The sequence below is a fragment of the Phytophthora sojae genome (assembly GCF_000149755.1).
Source record: "Phytophthora sojae unplaced genomic scaffold PHYSOscaffold_4, whole genome shotgun sequence".
Lineage (NCBI taxonomy): Eukaryota > Oomycota > Peronosporomycetes > Peronosporales > Peronosporaceae > Phytophthora > Phytophthora sojae.
The window spans coordinates 5867366-5893420 of record NW_009258118.1 but is presented as its reverse complement, the minus strand read 5'-3'; the positions used below and the strand labels follow the sequence as shown (position 1 = coordinate 5893420).

The 26055-nt window shown below is 56.5% G+C and overlaps 7 protein-coding genes across 7 annotated transcripts; 4 read left to right on the top strand and 3 right to left on the bottom strand.

Moving 5' to 3' along the window:
• Positions 1–2969: 2969 nt before the first annotated feature.
• On the top strand, positions 2970–3704 carry PHYSODRAFT_301118 (hypothetical protein; the record flags this gene model as incomplete). Its single annotated transcript, XM_009529227.1, has 1 exon — positions 2970–3704. One exon carries the CDS (start codon positions 2970–2972, stop codon positions 3702–3704), a length of 735 nt encoding a protein of 244 aa, XP_009527522.1.
• Positions 3705–7868: 4164 nt separating this feature from the next.
• Positions 7869–8738, top strand: PHYSODRAFT_457203 (hypothetical protein; the record flags this gene model as incomplete). Its single annotated transcript, XM_009529226.1, has 1 exon — positions 7869–8738. A coding segment is annotated over one exon (870 nt), but the record flags the coding sequence as incomplete, so codon positions are not given.
• Positions 8739–9082: 344 nt separating this feature from the next.
• Positions 9083–9841, bottom strand: PHYSODRAFT_332251 (hypothetical protein; the record flags this gene model as incomplete). The annotated part of the gene is made up of 1 exon (XM_009529225.1): positions 9083–9841. One exon carries the CDS (start codon positions 9839–9841, stop codon positions 9083–9085), a length of 759 nt encoding a protein of 252 aa, XP_009527520.1.
• Positions 9842–9902: 61 nt separating this feature from the next.
• On the top strand, positions 9903–12346 carry PHYSODRAFT_332250 (hypothetical protein; the record flags this gene model as incomplete). The annotated part of the gene is made up of 4 exons (XM_009529224.1): positions 9903–10009; positions 10081–10206; positions 10269–11076; positions 11195–12346. The coding sequence occupies 4 exons, from the start codon at positions 9903–9905 to the stop codon at positions 12344–12346; spliced, it is 2193 nt and encodes a 730-aa protein (XP_009527519.1).
• A 348-nt stretch (positions 12347–12694) lies between these two features.
• PHYSODRAFT_301116 (hypothetical protein) lies at positions 12695–13057 on the bottom strand (the record flags this gene model as incomplete). Its single annotated transcript, XM_009529223.1, has 1 exon — positions 12695–13057. The coding sequence occupies one exon, from the start codon at positions 13055–13057 to the stop codon at positions 12695–12697; it is 363 nt and encodes a 120-aa protein (XP_009527518.1).
• Positions 13058–19055: 5998 nt separating this feature from the next.
• Positions 19056–21128, bottom strand: PHYSODRAFT_256508 (hypothetical protein; the record flags this gene model as incomplete). Its single annotated transcript, XM_009529222.1, has 4 exons — positions 19056–19921; positions 20028–20546; positions 20627–20982; positions 21115–21128. The coding sequence occupies 4 exons, from the start codon at positions 21126–21128 to the stop codon at positions 19056–19058; spliced, it is 1755 nt and encodes a 584-aa protein (XP_009527517.1).
• Positions 21129–21148: 20 nt separating this feature from the next.
• PHYSODRAFT_332247 (hypothetical protein) lies at positions 21149–22437 on the top strand (the record flags this gene model as incomplete). Its single annotated transcript, XM_009529221.1, has 4 exons — positions 21149–21302; positions 21375–21878; positions 21951–22279; positions 22318–22437. The coding sequence occupies 4 exons, from the start codon at positions 21149–21151 to the stop codon at positions 22435–22437; spliced, it is 1107 nt and encodes a 368-aa protein (XP_009527516.1).
• Between the last annotated feature and the right edge of the window lie 3618 nt (positions 22438–26055).

Genomic DNA, 26055 nt, shown 5'->3' with positions numbered 1-26055 from the left:
CGCATATGTACAAGTGGGTCCGGAAATGGGTACTCCTGCGAAGCGTGCCAACGCGTGAAGCCGAATCCGTCCAAGCAGGCTCCGCTTCGACCTCTCCCAGTCGCCACAGACGCATGGGCGTCTGTCAGCATGGACTTCGTCTTCGGGCTGCCCCGAGACGCTCAAGGGCGCACTGGCGTGCTTATCTTCGTTGATCGGTTCAGCAAGATGCTCCATCTTGCTCCTGTTGCTGCCAGCATCACAGCGAAGCAAACCGCCGCGATCTTCGTGGACGAAGTGTACCGCCACCACGGGCTTCCGTCCTCCATCGTATCGGATCGCGACCCTCGCTTTACGTCTGCTTTCTGACGAGAGCTTTTCCAATTGCTGCGGACGCGGTTGTGCATGTCCACCGCGTCGCATCCGGAGACAGACGGCCAAACTGAGCGCGCCAACCGTGATGTTGAAGACATACTACGCAGCTTCGCTACGACGTTCAAGTCGTGGAGCACCTTCCTGCCCCTGGTCGAATTCGCCCTCAACAACGCTGTCCACGCATCGACCGGGCTGTCCCCGTTCTTGGTCAACTTCGGTCGCCATCCTCGCGTTCCAGCGCTCGTTGGTGTGGAGCGCTCTGAGGCTCCGGCTGGTCGCGCTGCTGAAGACGCGGGCGATCCCGCGTCACTCGTTCCGGATGAAGACGTTGCTGTAGACCCCGACCCAGGCCAAGCTGATCGTCGTGGCCCCGTCCCCGACGCTGTCTCCTCGTTGTTACATGGCGTCACCACTCGTCGAGGCTCTAACGCTCCAGCAGTCGGAGTTCGCACACGTGCCGCCACGCGGGCGGCACACGAGAGACCACACGCTAACCCCGAACGAGCTTCGCGTACACGTTCCGCAAGGAGGGCGGCACCTTCGGACATCGCAGCTTGGACTTCGCGCACGCTGGTTGACCCGATGCCACGTCGGGCCGTCGAGTATCAAGACGCGCAAGAGGCGGCGACACCTGCCGCGCCGGTTCCTGCCAACTTCGATCCGCTCCCAGCGCCGCAGTCCCAAGACACTGCGGCTGTCCGCGACTTCCTGCAGAAACGTGAGTCAGTTGTGCGTTATATACGCGACACCATCGCGGCGGCGGTGGACCGGCAAAAGGAATATGCCGATCGACGAGGGCGACGACATCTGGAGACGTTCGCCGTGGGCGATCGGGTACTGCTATCTACGACGGGCATGTCGCCAAGTTTGGTGACGAATTTAGGCGCGAACAAGCTCGCGCCCCGATTTAATGGACCTTTTAAAGTGACGAAGGTACTCGGCGACGCCTACACGCTGCGGCTCCATACGGCACTCCGGCTGCACCCTACGTTCTACGTTGGCCGACTGCGACGATACCATCCCGCCGCCATTCCCGGTGGCGCCGATGACCATGCCCAAGTCGATCAAGACGCTGCGCCATCGCAGCGTCAGCCCGAGGTTGGCGCATCTGCATTCCAGCGCGACGGTCCTGCTCCACTAGTGGACGCAGCTGGGAACCAGCGTCACATTGTCAAAGCCATACTAAACCACGACGACCACTGAGATGCACCGCAGCGCGCGCGCATGGATCGCGGCACTCGTCGCCGCGATGGAGAAATACCTTCGCACCGCCGGTATCTGGTTGGATGGCTTGGCCCGATGGACGACAGCTGGGAGCCCCGCGAGGTCCTACTCGCAGATGTCCCCGACTGCGTGGCGGCGTACGAGACGTCGCTTGCAGAGGGCGCGGCGGCGAGCCGTGCCTAACTCAACGAGAGCCTCGTAAGAGCGGACAGCCCACCGGCGATGCTCGACTTCAGACGACGGACGACCTTCGGTGTTCCAGTATCCGCGGCGACCTGACCCACGGTGGAGTCACGGTGGGTACCACCGCGACGGACTCGCTTTGTACCACGCCAGCGCCGGACCAGCTGCACCAAGATCGCTCCGTTGAAGCCCACGACGCTGCTGCGGTCGCGCAGCAGCGGGCCCTTGATAACGTCCGAGACACTGCCGCGCTGCTTCAACCACTTCGCGTGCGCTATCGGACCGCAACTGACAAGTAGCGTCGCGTCCGCCTCGCGAAGCTCTGCAGTTCCTTTCTAGAGTTTAGATAAGTAACCAGAGCCTTTTTCTAGGGGCACTGCCCTTTTACTGGGCGGGGGCACGGGTCTAGGTAAAAAAAAATAGTATGGATTATAGCATTCAAAGCGAGGTGGAGGCAAAAGTTAGGGGGGCCCCCTAATCGGGTCTAGTTAAGCCCCTACTGGGAATCCTTAACCTAGTGACGATCATCGCCATCATGCCGGTTTTTTGCTGGGATAGGAAGCAACGTTAGTGCTGCTATCGCAGACCAAAAAGGATTATATCCGTGGTACGTCAAGTCAAAATATGACCTCTCTTGACCCCAACTTCAGAAACCGGTATGACCCCGGTGCCGCACTGGGCCTCCAAAAGGTTTATATGCGTGGGCAGGTTGAACCGGTAGGATGCCCATCACACCAGTACGACCCCGGTGCCGCACTGGGGGTCCAAAAGGTTTATATGCGTGGGCAGTTTGAACCGGTATGGGTCAGTAGCATATACCGAATCGGATGGAGTGATGTAAAGTGAATGATTGAATCGAACGGACTACTACAGGAATGTAGTAGCATACAAATGCAAGCATTTTCATATGTCCACGAGCTAGATCTCGAGCAAGGTTCGTTTCATTACTGTGTATAATTACTGCCTAGTCGTATCTTGCATCTTCGCCGTTAAGGTGAATGACCGGGCGCAGGAGATGACTGGGATCGTAAAAAAAAAGTAATAAAGGAGTTTATCCCAAAAACCTCCTATCCCAGCCTTCGCGGAGCCCTAGTTGTTGTTTTTTTCAACTGCCGTGATCCGCACGATACCCGAAACGCGCTGACAGGTTTTGACTCCTCGTTGACACCCGACCATTTCTCAACTGGAACGAGGAGAGAAAGAAGTTCATGGGCGAGGAAGGCCCTTGTCGGGGGCGCCTCTTCCGGCTGCTGAGGCTGGTCCGCGAGACGCAGTGCGAGCTGGAAGTGGTGAAGCCCGTGCTGGACGAGCTGGAGGTGTTGCGTCTGTGCTGCAGCTTCGGCATGATGCCGACCGTGAACCCCATGGAGTTTGATTTCGACGTGCTGCACGCCAGCGAGTTTGACAAAGAGTTTGCAGATCTCTTGCGCTATGAGCTGCTCGAGCGCACGTGCCTCGATAAAGTGAGAGTCACGGCGCTGTTCGGCAAGCAGAAGGATGTTTCGGCCGCTTTGGTCGACATGCAGGCGTTGTGCTCAAATGAGACAGCGGCGTGGCTCTCAGGTTCTGTGGAAGGGGTTTACTGTGTGAAGGTTGCAGCCGACGGAGAGAAGAACACCGAGAAGGACGACTCTGGTGCTGATTTGGTTCTCTTCTCGTGGATTCGCGACGAGTTGTTCAAGCCTCACATGCTTCGAGACACACCCGCGTTTGTGTTGCGGTTTCTAACCGTTCTAAGTCCAGAGATTGTTTGCTGCGTGTCCAAGGAGGATTTAGAGCTGCTGAAAGCCGCAGTGGTTGAATCCGAAGAGCAGCACGACGACAAGCTGTCACTGTATTCGGTGTCTTTCACTATCGAGAAGCAGGAGGATGAACATGACGGCACGGAGTGCGTGTCCCACACTTCTGCCGACTTGGATGGTGCTATGGGGAACTACGCTTAGTGAAAGGCAGTTATCCTGCTCTCGTATTGACGAAAACGATGGATTGTGCGATTCGCGCCGAACCATTTCAAGAAACATTTCAAGCAAACGCAAAGTTGTCGTTTGCAGCATGGCTGAAGACGGAGTCGGAGGTCTACCGGATCGATTTGAGTGGGACTATTGGCCGTTCACCCAAGCTCTGTGAAAGCATTCTTCGTGAATTTGATTTGTGGCCGGAGGAGCAAGTGTCAAGTTGCCGTGCCTTGCACGAAAAGAAGCAGATGGAGGAAAGAGAACGATCTCGTCGGGGCTTAAGACGTGATATTGCAGAGCAACGCACAATTGTGGATAGCTCACGCGAGCTACTTTTGCAGCTCTGTAAGGCCAACTCACCAGCAGCATTGTCGCGCTATGAAGCTGCAGCTGACAAATATGCAACTTTTTGTTCGTGGGTCAAAGCAAACGGCATCTGGAAGCTTGATCGCAAGTCCAAATTGGCGCTCGAAATCCCCAACCGTCTGCAAGATATTGAGGCAACACTGCTCGAATTGCACACGCAAAACCAAGACGCCGACCTCGCCAAATTGTTGAGTTTATGCGCAACCTCCCCCAAAGCGAACCTTTTGCTTGCCATTGAGAAGCAGAAGAGGTCAAGTTGTAGCCCCACCAGCTGGGGTGCTAGCGACTCGCACCTGTGGACGTCATTCCTGGCGAAAACGGCGGAGGTATTGGTCGAGCTGCAGGTGAAGTGGTGGACTGCCGTCGAGAATGGACTGGAAGCGGTGCAGTTGGCCGGTCTTGAAGCTTTGAACCGCGAGCAGAAGCAAAGTGCGTCTGATTTTGACAGTAGCACCAAAGAGATCGTACGACAGCAATTCGATGGTCTCCGTGAAAAGCTCCTGGAAAAAAGTGGATTGCTGTTGAAAGTAAGCGCAAAAGCTCGTGAGGGGTATATATTGTGCAGCGGAACGAGGTAAATTAAAGCTTCAGCCACCCAGTTCCACGATGTCATGAAAGTACAACTGAACCGTGGCGTGGTGGACGATTGTCTACAGACAGAGCGCTTGGGCCATCATGTGCTTAATGCGTACGAGACTCACATTGCGATGTTCACGATCAAGAACCGGTCGGTCATACAAATAAGCACGGGAAATGAACGAACGTACGTCAACTTGGTGCACTTTCCAGCTAATGCCGATGGGCCTTCTTCACGCGCGAGTGAAATGGTCATCTCCACGTTTGGGAAGGTGCCCTCGCTTTGCGACTTCAATTATCAGAGTCGAAGCATGGTCTTCCTGTCGGCAGATTCAGTCGGGATCTACAAATTCGACGAGACATTCAAGCGAATGGACTACGTGAAAGTTGTTGATTTGGGTGTGCACTCGACGTTGACGGCTCCATTCAACGATATGCTCCTCCTGGGCAAAACAGTTTACGTAACAGACTCAAGTGGCAGCCTACAAGGTGTCGACATCAATTGTGACCAGACTTCGATTACCGGAGCAGTACCCAGTGATACTGATACTTCGCGCAGCCGTCTTATGGGGTTCTCGGATGATCTTGCTATCGGGGCTGTTTTGGTCACAGCGTGCGCGGATGGATCTTTTGAGGGAAAACTGTCGTGCGTTGCTCTTGATGCCTATCGCCAGCTACCTGTTGCGCCACTAGGAGACACTTTTCTGACGAACGAAGTGCAAGCAGAGTGTGTGAACGGACATGTTTTTGTTTTCGATCCATTAGCAAGAAAGCTGCACGCATTTTCCGTTGACGTGACTGTCCGTAGCGATTCCTACAGCATGCGGCAGTTCGATGACGATGACGACACCAAGGCTTCTGGAAAGGATGCTAGCGGCGAGAAGTGTCTGCGCAAGGAGCACTGGCTGTACACGTTTTATCACGTTTTCGAGAAGTTCCCAGTGATTGGGCTGCTGGAAGATGGATCCCCGCCACCTCTTTCTGTTCTTGTGTGTTGCCAGTCCTGTGACGACGTCAATGGTGCTCTAGAAGATTGTCACGATTTTCTGTCACTGTTGATGAGCGACTTGATGGCTGTCAACAAACCGTTGCGAGGGCTGGATCTTTCGAGAGGGCTTGGCATGCGGTGTACCCCTTTACTGGGTCTGAATATGAGTGAAAAATCCATGGTGGCATTCCTCCAGACGCTCGTTACTTTTCTTCCTATTCAAATCTGTCGCGCTGAGGCAAACGCGCTGACAGTGCTACGAGATGGATTGGACCCATCTTTCGATGTAGCCGAAGTGGAGCAGGAGTCAGCGGATATTGCTGAATCAACTCGATTTGGGCTTTTGTCGCCACTTTTGTCGGCGTGGGAAGGTCGCGTCGTCGTCATCACGTCCATGGGAAAGCAGTCGACCGGGAAAAGCTACTTCCTCAATCACTTAACGGGGTCCTCGTTTGCCATCGCTGGAAATCGTTGCACTGACGGTGCGTGGATGACACTGCGCATCATGAAAGATGGTTTGCTTGTCGTTCTGGATTTCGAAGGTCTGGGGTCCTTCGAGTGAACAGATCAAGAAGATGTTTTTCTTGCGGTGCTGAATGCGTCGCTGTCGATGTTCACGATATTCCGGATGGAAATGCGGCTTGACAAAGAAATTGACAAGCTTTTCACCAAGTTTCAAAAGGGAATGGATCTACTCAAGCAAGACAAGCGACTGTTCCGAGGAATATTCTACATGAGTGTGAAGGACATTAACCCGAATGATGGCCGAGATGTCCTCTCGGAGTTTACGGGGAAAATCAGGAACCTGCTCAAAGCCACGTCGGGGCAAAACTTCCTAACGAACATGTATTCGGGTAAAGTGAGTATTAATTGCTCCCCTCCGTTAGGGACTCCTGGCTACTACGAGTCACTACTTCACGCGAAGAAGTTGGTCAAGAAAGTTATTACGCAGCAGGGCGAATCGGAGCATGGGTTTCGAAGCGGAAGAGCCTTCCACGACTTTATCCGACTGGTATTGGCCAAAATCTCGATCCTGGATTGGACCACTGTTGAAGAAACCGCGCAACAACTTCAGATGAAGGAGCTTCACCGAAATCTGCCTGGTATCATTCGCACAGGAATTCTGCCGGATTCAAAGAACGAGCGTGCTGCTGGAATGCTTTCTTTCGAAGATCTATGCCATGACTACCCCGATTTTGCTGAATCTTGGAAGCGTTTGAACCTCCAGTTCTCACTAGCAGCGATTGACGAGAATTTAGATTTTGGACCATCAGTCTGCGCTGAAACAGCGGACACAGGGTCTATCTACGATGCCATCACGATGCTGTTTCAACACTATTTGGAGCTGATATTGAAGGGAGCAGAAGAAAAAATCACCACGGCAGACTACACCAATTTCGACGCCATGCTGTCTTTTTTGGTTTGCTGTCGTAAATCGAAGGCTGTTGTCTGGGTGAAGGAATTCCTGGGACCTGAGCGATTTGCGGATGATTGGGATAACATCGAGCGAGCTCGACTTCTCCCGTTCGAGACGCGTTTTAAGAGGTGTGGTCATGGGTGCGCGCAGTGCCAACTCCAGTGTACGCGCCCAGCTTGCCACTCCCCAGGTGAGGAGAAGCACAACTGTGGCATGACTCATGTGTGTCGCAGCTATTGTGAGTACTGTGTGCAGAGCTACCAGCACCGTGGACAGGTTCCTCACTGTACCGGTAAGGCTGGCCACGAAGGAACGTGCGACTGCGGAAAGGGAGACCACACTTGCGGGTTTGTATGCAGTCTCGCGGATGCTTCGAACTGCGAAATTGTTTGCGTGCAGATGGCGGGGCATGACGGAAATCATCGCTGCTCCGTCAAGCAGCACATTTGCGGTATTTTGTGCAGTGCGCCAAATTGTGAAGGGGTGTGCGTGTTGAACGGAGACTGTGCACAAGTGTGTGGAGACGCAGTGCGCCTATGCGTGCGAGATGGAAAGCTGTGAGGAGCGTTGCGATTCCGCAAACCATTTTCATGGAAATCCTGGATTAAGTGCAACACTTGCCCAAGAACAAGGACGCTTGCTTGGGTATTACTCGGGCAGCAGTGAAAATGCGCGGCATATGTGTGCTTCAAGCCACGTATGCAGTAAAGTTTGTGAGGCGAATGGCATATGCAGCAAAAGCGTCCGAGTCTCCACGCGTCAGTTCAGCGGTTCGTTCGACAATTTCGAGTATGGATCGAAGCGGATGGTTGGAACACGCAACCAGTGCGCCATCGTATTGGAGCCTGGACAAACAAGCCACGGCGGTATGCACTCGTGTGCCAAGAAGTTGTGGGGTGGGAGGGTAGCCCCTCATGGATGCGACGCGAGATGCGTGGCCTGTGAGTATTACTGCGCCAAACCGTTCGGACACCACGGACTGCACTCTGCTGCACACGGCAACATGCGCAAGATGCACTTTGTTGCTAAGCAGAGCACCATCAGCTGGGACGACCGCAAGTACACCGCAGGCGAGAAGGGTAGCGCCGAAATGTACAGTTTGTACTGCTCTACAGCCGGACGAGGACACGTCCACTACCTCAAGTGCTACCAGAGTGCTGATGCGTGTGTCTACTCGGCTTTGGGGGATCACCGACGCCACTGCGAAACTGCGTTGATTCCAGCCCCAGACCACGAGGTTGATGAAGTGTTGCATGCTGAGTACTGGAGAACGATCGGGTGGGAAGACCCTTGTTCGTCCCCTGCAGAGCGCGCGCTGTTCACTAAGTGTCCGTACTTATGCAATGCACCGGACCACAAAGGGCGTGAGAAAGAACCTTCCGGCTGTGATCTCCCTGTCTGGCATCTACCTGCTGCATCCGTTCCCTTCCTGGAGCGAGATGGTGTGACGTACATCAACGGCCATCGTTTTACGTGCTCGCATGCCGCCTCCGCTCGTATATTGCACCACGTTTTCGTCTTGGACTGCTCGGGGTCGATGAAAGGCGGTCCGTGGCAAGCGTTGGTGAGAGGAGTCCGGGACTATTTGCAAGGTCGGATGTCGTGCGGCTGTCGTCAAGATATCGTCTCGGTAATTACCTTTGGGGATAAGGGCACTCTCGAGTATGAAAAAATCAAGATTGAGCAGGCTGCAACGCGATGCGTGAACTTCCGTGGTGGTGGGACGTACTATGAGAAGGGCTTGAAACAAGCGAACGCCGTGCTCTCCCGGAATCCGATGAAAAAGTACCAGCCTGTACTCATCTTCTTCACGGACGGTCGAGCTTTGAACATCAAATCGATGTTGGCAGGAAGCTCATCGCTCTCCTTGTCCGCTCTTCCATGTCAGTTCTCGAGCAAGACGCAATGTGTTGCTTCTTTACGTGTTTGTACGCACGCTCACACAAATTGAGAGCGAGACGAGTGAATAGGTGCCCCTGCAGCACTTGAACAAACGCCTCGGAGCTCAGAGAAAGCAGATCACAGGCCCGTACGGTCCGTACAGTATAAGCGCTGATGGTGCACCCCAGCAAACGACGCTCTCCGAAGTAGCTGCCAAACCGGTCGATCCAGGAGAGAGCGGCTGTGCATGCTCAAGTGGCCTTTGATCACGAAATACATGGCTCGCACGATACTTCCTTCCGTGACAACACTCTCATCGCGTGGGTAGCACTCGAAGCGCAAGCGTTCAGCAAGAGCGCGCGTGAACTCGTCCATCCTCTGGCTTTCGTCCCAGCAAACAGGGGCGATGACCTTCATGATGAACCACGAAAGGAGCTTTGTGGACACTTGAAGCACGCACGACGTACGGATAGCTTTAGGCATTTCCGCCAGAAGTTCTTCGTAGTTCACACCAGCATGCGACGACCAGAGAGACGTCATAAACGCGTACGTCCGAGTCTTCAGACGATCACTGAGACGAAGGCGTGCCATGTAAAGCTCCACGGCGATGTAATTCTTGCGGAACCCCACTTGCAGTCCGATATAGGAAATGAAAAGACTCGCGAGTTCACCAATGACGTATGACATGGTGATGAGACCCACGAAAGACATTCCAATGTGGAACGCGTAGAGCGTTGCAGTCTCAGGCTCGGGGCAATAAGCTTTCTTGACGAAAGTCACCATCGCGAAGAAAAGTCCCCGCAATAGACGAAGCGCGAGCTGAGAGGAGGACGGATTCTGAGGATCCGAGACAACCAGATCCTGGGACGGAAGCCACCCTTCCCACTCCGAAGCCATTTTTCAGGCGACCAGTGACCAAGCGCCGCGATCTTTGAAGCTTGAAAACATTCTTGAGGCTATGGCGTCCCCCACCTCAGTCAAGCGCCGCGTACTCAAGGCCGAGTCCTCGTCGGTCGTCATCCTCCAGGAGTCACCTGACTCCGCCTGGCGCTCGTCACTTTCACGGTCATCGTCTCCATCGTCGGGTTGACGCTACTGTTCCTCCTCGGATTGGAGCTCGGCCGGTTCAACGCCAGCGACAAGAACGCCAAGCAACAGACCCAACTCCTCGACAATTACAACTCGTACTCGGGTAATGTGGCCTCGGTACTGAGCAAGTTCTCAGAGATATTCATCGGACTGGCTGCGCAGATCACGGCGTTGTACGCGTTCACTGCGGCTTTCATGCGAGCTGAAAGGCGCGTTCGGCTGCAGGATTGGCCAGCGCCGTTATCGGCTACTTGATCGGCAACAGCTTCAACGCGCTCAACATCCAGCTACACGAATTACCAGTCCAGGCGGCAATCTCCAGCAGCGACCTGTCTTCCGTCGTCGACGATACAACCAGCAACGACAGCTCAAACGTGACGCACTCGGTCGCTGAGTCAACTGCGCACAAACCCATCGCCAACACGATTCTGAGGACTCTGGTGCAGCCGCGTGCTGCGATCCAGTCGCCTCCTGTCTGCGACTGGAGCCTCACGACGCAGAACTTCCAGATCTTCCTCCCAAACGACGTACTTCAGGTCGGCTTCCCGCAGCGGGAGAGGATGACGCGGCTGCTACCTGAAGCGCTCGAAGCGTCTACCCTTCGTTTCACCCTCAACGCGACCAATGCTGGTGCCAATGCTGAGGTAAGAAGTGAAGACCTCCCGATGGACGCGTCGTTGGCTGCTGATTTGGTCGTGAATGCCATGTTCCTGTCCAGCGAGTTCATTCCATGGGGGAAGAATGCTGTATGGAACGATGAAGTGCCTACTGACGTCGCCGACGTCTACCCTACAAGTGCTTCTCAATCCCAACGCCAAGTTCCAACTGCTGAACTGCTAACGCTCCTCCCAGCCGACCCAGCAGCAAGCGAATCGACCAAGAAGAAGTGGCTACTGGAGGCTATCGAGCCCGTTCTGTCAAGCAAGTTCGATACCAGCGACTTCAGCCCGAATGATATCAGTGCGGAGTTCGCACACGTTGACTTGGCTCCTAACATCACGTTCGACGCCCTGACGTTCGAAGTGGATGTGGATCCGTCGCTCGTGGCTTAATTCGAATTTTAACTGCGGGCCGTGGTCGAAACGATGTCTATTCCCCGAAACCGTTCTACCACCGCGATCGACTGTGCTCTACAATCTGCTATACGACGCGCCCGTACAGGTCAACGCGCTCGCAGTCTGTGTGAACTCCGACGGCTCTGAGACGATTCAGTCGACGATTCGTTTCAACGAGAGTTCCATGATCGAGTACAATTTCCAGCCGTGTAGTAACATTTCGAATACGTCGATGTTGCTCGTCAGTGTCGCCAAGCGCTTGGTTGCCGATGAACTAGTCTCAAACATCACGGATGATAGTCTCGCGGATTATATGATCGACTCGACTGCGACGAATCTCCGCAAGCTTTACTCGTTTACTGTGAGTCGACTACACTGGAACGTCAGCGACTTGGCCAACGAGTTCGACGCTGCGTGTCTGGTTGATGGAGGCGACTGCAACGGGCTGAGTGTCGACTTGAGCGCGTCAGATGCGCAACCAGAACAGCGCTTGGTTGCTGGAGTTAACGCGCTGCCTGTGAATCTACTCACGGCTCCGAACTACAATGGGAAGCTGCACGACGAACGACAGCGAGCGCTCACTCTCATTCAAGTGGACGAGCCACCGCATCAGGGCGGTGATTGGTACTCCGTCATAGCTGGCGACATGCTTCTCCCGCACAATGTGGGGCTGGGTCGATGGCATCCCGACTCGACAAACTGGAGTGAGCAGGCCTGTGGGCTTCAGGAGGACCGGGTACAACTTGTGATCAACAACCACTACTACATGGAGCACACGCTGCAGGCCACGTACACATCCGCGCTCTTCTTCCTGTTGCAAGATGGCGTCACGATCGATACAATACCACGTGGGCAGGGAAGGACCACGCTGACATTCAGTGCCAATGTGCAGCCGCTTGCAGTGTGGATCTCAGTTCCGGAGCTGAACGCTTGGCTCACGGTGGCCGGGTGCGTCGTGCTCGCCGCGGGACTCACTACCGTCGTTTTGCTGCCACGATTCGGGTCAAAACTGAATCATCTGAACGACATCTCGACGCCTCACGTCATTGCACGCGTAATGCTCGACGAACGAACCTTCCCACCTGAGCTGCTCCACAGACACGTTCACTTTGCACCGGAGGTTTCAGGCGAGCCGGGTTCTCGGTACTCGGTCAACACACTGATAATCAAAAAGCTCACAGTGAGATCTATCCGCGGCAGCAGCCACGGGGTGGAGGCTGCTAAGCGCGAAGGTGATGAAGACATTCAAATTGTATGATGACACGATAGAGCCGATGGTGCAGTGGGGGAGCTCTTACCAGCACGTCAAATATTCGAGCAAACTATTCATTTTTCCCATTTATTTGTGCAATTCGAGTGAAAACGATCAAATAGCATGCATTGCAATGTCTTCACGAGAAACTCGAAGCTGCGATCAATTTGATAAAGCCACTACGAGTTGTAACTCTAGTAGTGTTACAATGAGTGTTCCACTACTGCACATGTAGTACTACTAGTATTGCATATTTTTCGCCGTTCATGCATACCAAAGGGAGACATAACCCAGCATGTTGTGCAGCAATTCACTCGATTAATGTCCATATGATCACTACTGTAGTTTGATCCATCACACCAATCGAGGCTTCTTGCCGGTCAGCAGCAGCACAACCTCGCTACAGCCAACTTCTCTCGCAACCACCAAGGCACTGCCGATGCCTATTGCATCACCGAGCCCACGAAGCAAGGCAACGACCTTCACCTGGCCATTCCTTGCCGCCGCTTCTAGCGCACAGCGAATAGACATCGTATCCATTTCATTCTGCAAATACTCGACCAAACCACGACATCCTCGTGCTGCAGCACTCGTGAAAATATCTGGAAACAAATTCGGATCGCACTTGGTCAAAATCGGCTTGAGTGCAGCGACAGTCACATCAGAAGGAAGCTGCTCTAGCGCGCCTAAGATTGAGCTGGCGTCGATGTACTTCATCAAAACACCCACTGCTTGTATTGAGCTGCTTGGACCAGTGCCCCCGTTATAATTGGGCACTTTTGTCAGCACACAATTCAACTAACTTGATGTGGTTGGTCGCCACTGCAATTTTCAGAGCTTTACCCGCTCCAGATCCATCACATTCGTTGAGCAGCATTTTTGCTAGGTCAACATCGCCGCAAGAAATCGCGTTGCCAGCAGCCATACCGACAGTGAACGGAAAAGCCAAACCGTTTGAATTTCTTGTTGCACAAGTGTCTAGAAGCAGCTTCACACTGTCGCGGTTTCCGGTCGTTTTCGCTGCCTTCCTTAACGCGCTTCGAAGCTGGTACGGCGACCCACGCTGGAGAAGAATGCCAACCATCCGGGTGTCGCTCCTTCCCAGTGCTGGGCAAATTACGGCGCTGAGAAAACTCTCCTCCGTCATCGTATGACAGAGTTCGTCAGAGTGCTGCTCCGTTCTCGAATTTTTTTTTTTCATTCTCTCACCGGCTACTTTCCATTCAGTGGGGATGCATTGCATTCTCGACAGCTACATTGCATTTCTGATGGATTTATTGCATTCTGTACATTCGAAATGGCTGTTACATGCATTGCATATATTTTTCGGTTCAGGGCTTGTAGGGTTAACTGTTCGGTGCCGTACCGAAACAATTAGAAGGGCAGCATCTGTAACGGGGTTACATGGAATAGTGACTCTGTCACTATTCAGGGATGACTACATCGGTCACTCCCCTGGATAGTGACCCAGGTGGCCTCAGAGCCAACAGATACATTTTGTATGACACAAACTATAGGGAACTTAGGATTTGTATGCAGGCCAAATCTGTACCAACCTATAACTACATTCAGTCTTAGATCTACCGCTTTTCAAGTCAAGTCGTCTCCTTCAGACCAGGGACACGTGAACGGCTGTTCACTTGGAGTTTGTATACTCCTGCTTCCACTGTTAAGAAGTGCTGTGTGCCCCGTCACACTTGGTAGCACTTGTAGTGAATCCTACGCCTACGCGGGTAGATTGGACTACCTGAATCCTCTGTGGTCTCATCGAGTGAGCCATGATGGATCGTACGGAGTTTCCCCATCTGAACGACTCGCAGTACGAGTCCGTTCGTAAGATGGCAGGCATCTTTGGGACAGATGCCCTGCGTAGCTTAGCGGCGGCGACGCCGGCTGAGCAGGTTGAGCGTATCAACGCGTTCGACACCTACGAGCGAGGGCTCATCGCCCACGTTCAAGGGCTGCAGGCCACTGCGGCCGCGCCGAAGCCGGTGCAACCGAAGCCCCTGTGGCTGAAGGTTCACCCCTTCGAAGGGAAGGAAGGAGAAAACCTTCACTTCTGGGTTCGAGAGGTTGAGCTCGCGATGGACGCGCCTCTCGTCTCGGACGAGCGACTCCGTGTCGCCTTTGCGCTCTCCAACCTTAGTGGTTGCGCTAAGAGTTGGGCGTATACGCGCGAAGCGACGACAGCTGGATGCTTCGCATCATGGTCCCAGCTGTGCGAGCAGCTGCGGGCCGCGTTTCTTCCGGCGAACTACGAATACCGCCAGCGTTCGCGCTTCCTCGCCTGCAAACAAGGAAGGCGCGAGCTGCATGAGTACATCCAGGAGATGCGAGTGCTCACGGCCTCTTTGGTGGGGAACCCCCTGCCTGAACACATCAAGGTGACCGTGTTCATGGACGGTCTGCGTGTCGGTCCTGCCCGCACGCAACTGTTCCGTGTGCAAGCAAACACTATGGAGGAGGCGATTCAGATCGCCCTCCAGGAGGAGTACAGCCACAAGCAGGCTCGTACCCCCGCCACGGTATGGCAGAGCAACCCTGCCTCTGGTGGTGCGCCTAATGGTAACTCCGGCAATGGAGCGATCAACGGGCCGGTTCCCATGGATCTGGGCATGGCCGAGCAGAGCGACATTCGCTGCTACAGCTGTGGTAAGCTTGGGCACATGAAACGTGCTTGTCCCGCGGGAGGACTGAAGAAGTTCTCTTCGAAGCCCTTTGGCTCTAGGGGTCGCTGGCAGAAGCCGCGCCCTAGGAACCAGGGGAACGCCATACACCAGTAGGGGCGGGGCGCCCTACTGGGGAAACACTAAGTCTTCATGAGGGCGTGCGGGTCGCGCACGCCATGGGGACTTAGCCCCTGAGAGTCTCTGTACTCTCGAAGCGGAGAAGGGCAGCGGTGGGCTGCTTGTGGTGCACGCGAGTGTACCGAGATACGATCATCCCTTGAGAATCTTGATCGACTCTGGGGCGTCCAAGAACTTTGCGCGCCGCCAGACTGTCGCACGCAATCGCGACAAGTACGCCGATGCGCTACGTGGAAGCAAAGGCAACGGCTGGTCTCGGTAAGACTGGCCGATGGTACGGTGGTAGAAGTACCTCGGGTCCACTGTCAAGTTCGAGGACTTTGACAGCACGGAGCCGGTCTTGGCCGTAGGCATGGACAAGTACGACTTGATGCTTGGCATGCCGTGGCTGGAGAAACATGAGCCTTGGATCGACTGGCGCGGCAAGACCATCGGGGCCAGCCGTCCCCCACGCTCTGACAGAGCTTTGGTGAGTCATGTTCCCACCTCTAGCAGCAGCTGGGGCGCCCGCGAGGGCCGCCAGGGCGCAGCAGCGTCTAATGAGTTCTTGGGGTTCGTCGAGACTGACGACGACTCCGACCGGGCCGGACAAGGCCTGAGAGTGGAGGTGCCGGACAGCACCTACCAGGTGGGTAACGTAGGTCCACACGCGGGTAACGAAGTACCGCAGGCAGCAAGGGCTGCTGGAGAAGCGCCGCTGGCGCTGGCGTGGGTAACCAAGTTCCACGCGAGGTCACTCAGACCGTAACTGATGAGGAAGGCACCGCAGGCGCTTCCGATGTGGGTAACATAGTTCCACAGGAGGTCACTCAGACCATAACTGATGCGGGAGTCGCTGGAAGCGCTCCTGGTGTGGGTAACCAAGTTCCGCTCAAGAACAAGGCGGGTAACGTAATTCCGCACAAGATCGAGAAGATCGGTGGTGCCGTCGAGGCGGTGCCACGAGACGAAGACACGTCGTAAGCCGGGCCTAGTCGTGTGGCCGATGACGCCAGTCGCCAGCGACTCCGAGCCTCCAGCAAAGGCTCCAGCCGCCGAAGAGTGTTATCACATCTTCGACGGCGTGACCGGTCGTCGGGTCAAGACAGGAGCTGTCGAGCTTACAGCTCTGCCCGAGGTTTCCGAGTTGCTGAACCTTGAGGAGCTCGCCATGGAGGACTTCTTGGCCGAGCTAAAGGCCGGGGAGATCGCAGAGTTGGTTCTCCTCCGACCGGAGTCCACGTCGGCCGAGTTGAACTCGTCCTCGGTCATGGACCAGGCCGTCCTGGAGGAGTTCCAGAGACAGCGCGCGTCGCGCATGGGCTCTGAGATTCTTAAGAACCCCCGGGACCCGGTGTACCCCTTGGTGAAGGAGTTCGAGGACGTGGTTTCCAAGGATCCGCCGTCCAATCTCCCTCCGGACAGGGGAATCAGGCACGAGATCGATCTCGTGCCGAGCACGAAGTACTGTGTCACGAGGCTATGGCCTCTTCCCCGGGAGTAGTGTGAAGTCATTGATGCCTTCTTTGCCGCCAAGGCGAAGGCAGGCATGGTGCGGGAGTCGAAGTCCCCGCACTCGACCCCTACCTTCTGTGTTCGCAAACCGAACGGAAAGTGGCGCCTGGTTCATGCTTATAACAAGCTGAACAGCGCGACAGTGCCTGCTCAGACACCGATCCCGCGCAAGGACGTGTTGCTCAACAACATGGCCGGCTGCACGCTGTATAGTGCGCTGGACCTGGTGGACGGATACTACCAGATCCTGATGCGCGAGAGCGACATCCCACTCACGGCTGTGAGCACGCCGAGCGGTATGCTCTGGGAGTGGCTGGTCATGCCTCAGGGGCTTTCTAACGCCCCGGCAAAGTTCAATCGCTTGGTCACACAACTGTTCCGACTTTTGCGTGCGTTCACACAGACGTACTTTGACGACATCTTCGTCCACAGCCGTGCCGAGGCAGGCCATACGGCCATGGAGGTGCATCTCCGGCACCTTCGACGTGTGTTCGAAGTCATGCGGGCGAACAAGCTGTACGCCAACATCGACAAGTGTGTGTTCGCAGCTGAGGAGATCAAGGTGCTGGGCTGCTTCGTCAGCAGCGCCGGGGTCCGGGCGGACCCGGAGAAGGTGAAAACCATCGCGGCTTGGCCGCCATCTCGGTCGCAGAAGGACCTACGACAGTGCTTGGGTTTCGCCAACTTGCACAAGTATAGTGCAGGCTACACCGAGCTGACACGGCCCCTGTCGGATTTCCTGAAGAAGAATGTCGACTGGCGCTGGGGTGTCGCCATCAAGATGCTTTTGACGACATCAAAGCGAGCTTACAACGCGCGCCAGTCCTGGCATTGTCGGACGAGACGAAGCCTGTCAGCGTAGTCTGTGATGCGTCTGACTACGCAATTGGCTGTGCGCTATTGCAGGCCGACGATGAAGGCCGCGAACGGGTCATCTTGTTCCAGTCCAGGCAGCTCAAGGCAGCCGAACGGAACTATCCAGTCCACGACAAGAAGCTACTTGCCATGAAGTACGCTCTTGTCAAGTTCCGAGTGCACCTCCTGGGCTCGACGCCCTTTGTCGTTTATACAGACCACGCGTCCTTGTGGACTGCCGTCAACACGCCGCATCTCTCACAGCGGATGGCGCGTTGGATGTCATTCTTCTCGGAATACAACTTCCGTGTCGAGTACAAGCCGGGCAAGTTGAACGTGCTTGCCGACGCGCTGTCGCGCCGACCCGACTACGAGCTTGCTCATATTAGTCGGGTCACGACGGATCTGTATGATCGCATCAGGCTGGGGTACCGAGACGATGCCAGTCATGGACCTCTTGTGCGGTTCTTGGCTGCTGGCTCGGAAGCCAAGGCCGAGTGGCTCACGCCCCGACAACGTGCAAGGCTGCACCGTTATGAGTGGGCTGACGGTTTGCTCCACTATAGGGTCGAGCCCGAGGATCCTCCCCGTATTGTCGTGCCCAACGACGAGGATCTCAAGTACGACATCCTGATGGAGGCGCACGACGCTCCATCCAGTGGCCATCTCGGCCGTGAGAAGACATACGCGTCTGTCTCGCAGATGTTTTGGTGGCGTCATGGGTCGCCACCTACGTCCGTACGTGCGAGACGTGCCAGCGCGTGAAGCCTGCCGGTCACGCCTCGGCACCATTGCAGAGCCTACCGGTCCCAGCGGACTGCTGGAAGTCGATGAGTCTCGACTTTGTCTTCGGACTTCGAAGACCGTGGCAACACTGGTGCTGTTGCCTTCGTGTGCCGTCTGAGCAAGATGGCCCACTTTGCTCCAGTTCGTGACACCGTCACTGGCGACGAGGTCGCTCGCCTGTTCATGGACTGTGTCTTCCGACACCACGGTCTGCCCGAGACCATTGTCTCTGATCGAGACCCGCGATTCACCGCTACGTTCTGGCAGACGCTGTTTCGCCTTCTCGGCACCCGACTGTCGATGTCGACGGCGGACCACCCGCAGACGGATGGCCAGACGGAGCGCGTCAATCGCGTGCTCAAGGACATATCTGCGCGGAGATGCCCCGCTCTTGGGCTGATCGCTTGCTCATGGTTGAGTTCGCACTCAACAATGCGGTACATGCATCGACGGGCTTTACGTCCTTTTACCTGAACGGGTTGCGCCACCCTCAGGTGCCGCTCACATTACGAGGCAGTACCGGGACTTCGGTCCTAAGTGGGGGAGAGGCTCGGAAAACCTTTTCCTCCCAAGTATCGGACGTGAGTCCAGCCGCCTTGCGGAAGCAACTGTCCTCGTTTGCCGAAGACAGGCTGAACATACTCAGCAGGGTGCGAGACACCATGGCGCAAACCCAAGATAAACAGAAGGAGTACTCTGACCGAAATGGAAGAGGAAACATGAACGTGTTTAAGGTTGGGGATTTAGTTCTCCTAGATACTAGAAATCAACCGCTAAACACTGTTAGCTTGGTCGAGAGCAACAAGCTGAAGCACCGCTTCATTGGACCCTTCACGGTCCTCAGCCGGCATGGCGCGGCGTACACCATAGACTTGCCCAAGTCGATGACGACTCACCCGACGTTTTACGTGGGTCGTCTTAAGAGGTACCATGACCCTCTGGCTCTGCCTGCACGCAGGAAGCGGTGGGTGGCCCGGTGGAGAAGAGCGCAGCTCCTCGAAGCGCGGCGTCGGGTCGCGGTAAGGCGCCTGATACGCGCGCTGGTCGTAAGACGGCGCGGCGTACATCGGAGCAGCATACGCAGGGGGCCCGTACGAGCCCTGGCCAAACTGGGCCTGATACGAGTGGGGCTGCTGCTGCTCCAGATACGGCGCGTGGCCATGAAGCTCGGCCCGAAGGCCAGCGAGCTGGTTTTGCAGCGAGTCGTAAGACGACAGGTCGGCTCGACGATCCACACGGCCATGGAGACTGCGAGTTTCTTGATAGAGCGAGGCAACATCCTCACGGAGCCGCTCCACGGCACCAGGCTGACCAGCACGAGCGGCAGCCTCGCCACCAAGGCCGACGCCAAGCGCGATCTCGAGGACGTACACACGGTCCCGGAGAAGACGAATCTCCTCTTGCTGCAGGGCCACCACCTGACTCGGGGCCCCAGCATACGGCTGCGTCGCCTCAGCCTCGTAGCCATGGCCGTGCGAGGCCACCGCCGGCCCTCCTTGATCGTAATGGGCAGCCACTACCACGTGGAACGAGTCGTCCAGGAGCGGCGGCTCCATGGCATGCGCCAGCTGCTCGTGAAGTGGAGGGGTCACCCTGAGTTGGATAACTCGTGGGAGCCCGTTGAGCAGCTCCAGGCAGACTGCCCGAACGCTGTTACGATATGGGACGAGAAGCAGCGGCAGCTTCGTAAGTAGTCCTTGGCTTCTTGGCCGGTACCCGGGGCACGGTAGCAGACGTAGTCGCACCATGCCCACGCTCTTCACGAGCTTTGGCTCTCGCCTCTTGCTTCAGCTCGTCCATCTTCGAGTGGAGCTTGCGCTTGCTCACGAGTTGAGCGAACTCGATGCGGAGCTCGTGCAAGTCCACGATAGCGGACAGAGTGCGATCCTCACGGAGTTCTTTGAACTCTTGGTCGGAATACCCTTTGCGCTGGACGTAGCACCTGAAGCGGTCTTCCACCTCGTTCCAGGTCATGTTCTCATTCGGCTTGACCCAGTGGTAACCCCACACAGGATGGAGTCCACCCTTGTCCTCCGGCTTCTTGCGAAGCGTGGTGAACTCCTTCAGTGTGAGCTTGTGTGGTGCTAGTAGCACACACCGGGCGGCTTCTATGTCGCCAAGAAAGAGTGGCTCCTTCTCAACGAGAGCACGCTCATAGGAACCCTTCGAGGTGTACCCGCAGTTAAGGCCACGAGGAGCCGGGTGCGGCGCACCAGTGCCAGGCTCGGGCGGGAAGTAGCCCTGCGGATACGTGGCACTACCGCCTGACGAAGACTCGACAGCAGTCACGGCAGCCGACTGCCTGGCGTGTGCCCCCGAACGCGCAACGTGGTACTGCTCCTACTGCTCGTCAGGTCGTTGGAGAGCTCCTTGGGTTCATGGACGGCACCCTCCTCGTCCTCAGACTCCGAGTCGCTGAACAGCTTGGAGCTGGAACCGCGAGGCGACCTGGAAACGGGACGCTTCTTCGCCCTGGCCTCTTCGGTCTTCGCAGCGGCAGCCGCCTTCGACGCTTGGGCACGCTCACGACCTTGTGCCAGCGTCAGATGCTTGGGTGGCGACACCGCCTTGGGCTCGGAGCCCGCGTCGCTCGACGACTTCTCGGCCATGTCCTCCGTGTCGGCCACGACGACGTCGTCTTCTTCCGCCAGCTTGCTGTCGCCGAGGCCGGCGCTGGACTTCCGCCGGGATAGAGACTCGCTCTATCCCCGAGTACCGCGAGCGTCACAAAGCAAAACGTGACGCTCTTGCTGCCAAGGCTGCGGCGGGGACAACCCAACCGGAGATTGTCCTCGAAGGTTCCCCTCTGTAGTCAACGACCCCATTGACTACGGGGACGGCGACATGGAGATGGAAGACTTCAAGCATGCGCAAGGAGTCTATCGACAGCGATAGTCTCGACCCGCATGCCGGGTCGAGACGCCCTCGTGAAGGAGACGACTCGGACGCTTCGAGTTCGAAGCGTTCACGCGGCGAGAGCGACACTCCGCTCTCTGCTGCTGGGGCTTTAAGCTCCCCGCGTGAAGTGGTGTCTTCAAGCTCTCCGCGCGCTGCCTGAGCAGCGCGCGATCCGTGGATGCCGTCTGCGTCAGACATCGCAGACCGTGTGGGCAACACCGTGCCTCCAAATGAAATCCCGCTGTACGTATGCAGCGGCATCCACGACGATGCTGTGGCGGAGGATCAGCACTTTGATCCGTTAACGAATCAAATGCGCGATTATTACATCGGGCTCTTCCACGAGCTCCGGTACTTCTCCAGCAAGAAAACCTCTTCTCGCAGCAAAGTGCCTGATTGGCAGGCATTTTGTCAAAGTTGGAATGCTTTTGTTGAGAACTTCAACAAGAAACCGGCTGCTTACCGCGAGCGGGTTAAGCATGCCCGTGAACGCTTGGAGACATTCTCGACGCGCGGGCGGCTGGAGCAGCTCCACAGATCCTCTGTGGACGCTGGTATTCCATGCGCTGTGCCCGAAGGCCAACGGTGCACGTTGTGTCTTCCGGGTGCGGCGCGCTTGAGCGACCGCGACCTAAACGGGTACGCGACGATTCGTGTACCAGCGAGTCTCAAAGATCTCCGTGCCAAGTTCCTGACACGTGAGGAACGCGATCGTAAGACTTCGGGCGTTGCAGGCGACTAAAGCGCTCGCACTACCTACGCGCCGGCAGTGCGTGGTGAGCTTCGTACGCCCTCACCATTTCCGGAACGTCCTGCAGCAGGACGTCCCGCGGCTCCCATGTATCTTGGTGGGGCGGAAACCCGCTACAACGAATACGATAACGAACCGGTTGCCGGTTCGATTTCGGGATACTATGGTTCACAATACGCTCAACAATCCAGCGTGTTGAGCCGCGGGCGTCGCGGATCGGATGCGGCGGGGGTGGGAACACGCCCCGGGTATGGTCAACCTGGAGTTGACCTTGGCCCGACGCTCGAGGAGCGGGTCGCTGCTGTGGAGCAGCATCAGAGCCGGGAGTTCGCCGCTCTAAAGCAGGAGGTGGCGATCCTGAGGGCTCAAGTCGCTCAGGCCTGCAGACCGCGTCGGACATCTCTGTCAACGTGGGAGTTCGCGTCGCGCGCTTGTCCCAGCGCGTTCACGCGCTGGAGCAGAAGTTCGCTCCCGCTGGGGCTTCCACTTCGGGCCAGCCGGGTTAGGTGGCTCGTGCTGCCGGTATGGCTTCAGCCGCCCGACGTAAAAGGTCGGATGGAGGCACATGCTAGATGGAATATCTAGCGTGTAGGCGTTGCCATACCGTGCCAACACCGTGAATGGCCCGATGAAGCGCGGAGCGAGCTTGCTCGCCCCAAAGTTGGAAACAGCATATTTAGGCAGGTTTTGAGTAGCTATCAAAACCAATGAACCCTTCTTGAATTCATTTGTGTTGCCCCAGCCAACGTTGTCTGCGTTCAGCTTCTGTCGATCAACAGAAGCTGCTATAGCGTCTTGGACAAACCGAATGACGGCTTGTCTGCGCTGCACGAAGTTGATTGCGTCCGAGCTGAACTCGTTCAGCTCGCTTCCAGCAGTAGGCCCTGCCTCTGCGTTGGTCTTCGTGGTCGTTCTTCGTGCGCTTGTCGGCGTCTGTGCCCTGCACAGACGCGCGGTTCTTGGCTTTACTTCGTGTCGTTGCGGCTGATACTGTGCAAGTGTCAGCGGCATTCTGCGGCTGCTGCGGTGCAGTCGGAGATCCTCCCCCACTTAAGGAAGGAGCCACCATCCCGAGTAGACTCGGGAGGTGTGGGTGCCTCATGGCATTCGCGTAGAAGGGTGTATGCCCGGTCGAGGCATGCACCGAGTTGTTGATGGCGAACTCCGCCATCGGCAGGCACTCGCTCCAGTGTTGGAACGAGTGAGCGTAGCTCTTAAGCACGTCTACGAGCACGCGGTTTACGCGCTCGGTCTGCCCGTCTGTCTGCGGATGGTCCGCAGTCGACATCGAAAGTTGACTCCCAAGAAGTGTAAACACTTCTTGCCAAAGGTCCGCAGTGAAGCGCGGGTCTCGATCCGACACAATGTCGATCGGCATGCCATGGTGTTTAAACACCATGTCGACGAACACACGTGCAGTCTGCTTCGCAGTCACTTCAGCGGGTACCGCAGCAAGATGTACCATCTTGCTGAAGCGGTCAACAAAGACCACAATGCCCGTGTTCCCCTGACTGTCCGGGGGAAGACCGAACACGAAGTCCAAGACATGGACTGCCAACACTCTCGTGGAGTTGGTAGGGACTGCAAGGGAGCCTGCGCGAAAGGCGCAGGCTTCACACGTTGACAAACCTCGCAAGCACGGACGTACTTGCGCACCCATTTGTACTGGTGGGCCCAGTATAAGTCTCGCGTGAGAAGAAGGTGTGTCTTCTCACGGCCCGGATGCCCCGCAGTCGGTGCATCGTGATACTCATACATGATCCTGAGTCGCAGGTCGTGGCCATTGGGCACGACAACGCGGACCGCGTTGTCGTCGACTGCACTGTAGAGTAATAACCCGTCGTGCACCCGATAACGGTGTGCACGAGCACGAAGATGCTTCGGCAGCTTCTGTCGAGCTTGGTCAGAAGGCGCTGAGCCGTAGGCCAGCAAGAGCTTCGCGTCCGCGTCGTGCGCGGACGCGACCTTCACGTCGTCCAACAGTGACGACGTTGGGGTGCTCGATCGCATGGCGTCAATGGCATTGACGTCGGCATTAGTCGTGGCGTAGTCAGGTCGACGCGAGAGCGCGTCGGCCACCACATTGAGTCTTCCGAGTTTGTACTCAACCCGGAAGTTATACTCTGCGAAGAATGAGAGCCATCTCACCATTCGTTGCGAGATGTGCGGCGACTTCACAGCCGTCCGCAGCGACGCGTGGTCTGTGTAGACCACGAACGGTTTGCTTCCGAGTAGCTACACTCGGAACTTCGCGAGTGCGTACTTCATGGCAAGGAGCTCCTTGTCATGTACCGGGTAGTTGCGCTCAGCTGGCTTCAGCTGGCGCGATTGGTAGTAGACGACACGATCACGACCCTCGTGATCGTGCTGCATCAACGCACATCCGATTGCGAAGTCGGATGCGTCACACACAACGTGGAACGGGCGACCTTGGTCGGCCACCGCCAAGATCGGCGCCTCAGCCAAGCCCTGCTTGACTGCATCGAAGGGCTGCTGACTATCAGCAGTCCAAATCCACTCGACGTCCTTCTTCAGGAGCTGTGACAGCGGGCGTATCATGCCCGCGTAGTCCTTCACGTACTTTCCAAGTACGTGGCCAAGCCAAGGAACTGCCGCAGTTCCTTGACGTTCGACGGCGTCGGCCACTCATTGATCACTCTGACCTTCTCAGGGTCAGGGCGGACACCGTTCTTCCCAACGAGACACCCGAGCACGGGTATTTCGCTCGCCCCGAAGATGCACTTCTTCAGGTTCGCATAGAGCTTGTGCTTGCGCATGAGCGCAAGCAGCTTCCGGAGATGCACCTTGTGCATCTCAACGTCGCTCATCCCGTCCGCAGCTCGGCTGTGGACGAACACATCGTCGAAGTAGCTCGGTGCGAAGTCGCGCACCGAGCGCAACAAGTGCGTCACGCACCTGTTGAAGGTCGCAGTGGCGTTCTTCAGACCTTGCGGCATCACTAGCCACTCCCAGAGCATGCTGCTCGGCGTGCTCACAGCCGTGAGAGGGATATCGCTCTCACGCATGAGGATCTGATAGAACCCATCGCGCAGATCAAGAGCACTGTAGATAGTGCTCCTGGCCATCGAATCGATGATGACATCATATCGCGGTATCGGTGTCTGCGCCGGTATCGTCGCATCGTTCAGCTTGTTCTACGCATGAACGATGCGCCAGCCGCCCTGTGACTTCTTGACACAGAACGTCGGAGCACTGTGCGGGGATTTCGATCCCCACACTTGTCCAGCTTTGCGACGACTCTCAAAGAAGTCTTCGATCGCCTTGACCTGCTCTCGCGGCAGTGGCCACTGCCGCGTGACACAGTACTTCGTGCCCGGCACGAGATCAATCTCGTGCTGGATGCCCTTGTCCTGCGGAAGCTCCGCAGGGATCTCTTCCGGAAGTACGTCCGCGTCCTCCTAGAATCTCGTAGAAGGGACTCGTCTTCAGCGAGTCCCAGCTCTGCTCTTCAAAGCGCTCCTTCTTCGTCTTCGCACTGAGAGTCTCCTCGCTCTCAGTGGTGGTCTCCATAAAGAACCGCCTCAGTACTTCATTCTCGCTCTTCGTTCTCTCGGCGTCCGAGAGAATGCATATTTGCTCGATGCGTCCATCGTGCAAGTCACGCGCGAAGCCCTTCCAGCTCATGACTGGAAGCGAAGTCAACTCCGACGCTTGCGTCGGAGGGTTAGCGAGAGTCATCTCCATGTACCGGAACCCGGTACAGGTACGCGTCAAGACGTTCAGCGTCTCGACATCCGGCTTCTCAGCCTCCGCCTGTCCGGCAGACATTTCTTGTAGTGCCTCGGCCCCAGGCCGAGACTTGCGCAGCGACCTTCGCATGCGCCGTCTTCTTGTTTTGCGGAGCCCGGCTCCGCTTGGTTCTTGACCTCGTCCACGCCCACCGTGGACGGGTGTTCTTCTTCAGTACCGCCGGCGGGTTCATCCGGCGGGCTAGCGACTTCAAGCCCGGCTTGGTCGCCCGGCGCTTCGTCGTGCAGCCCGGCGGCACGACAGCATGCACGTTTTTCCGGTGCGGGACGTTTGCAACCGTCCGCACCGCTTGCAGCGTCGGCTCCCGGAGCCGACACGCCATCTTCACCTCGACGCCTGTTATTGGCGGAGAC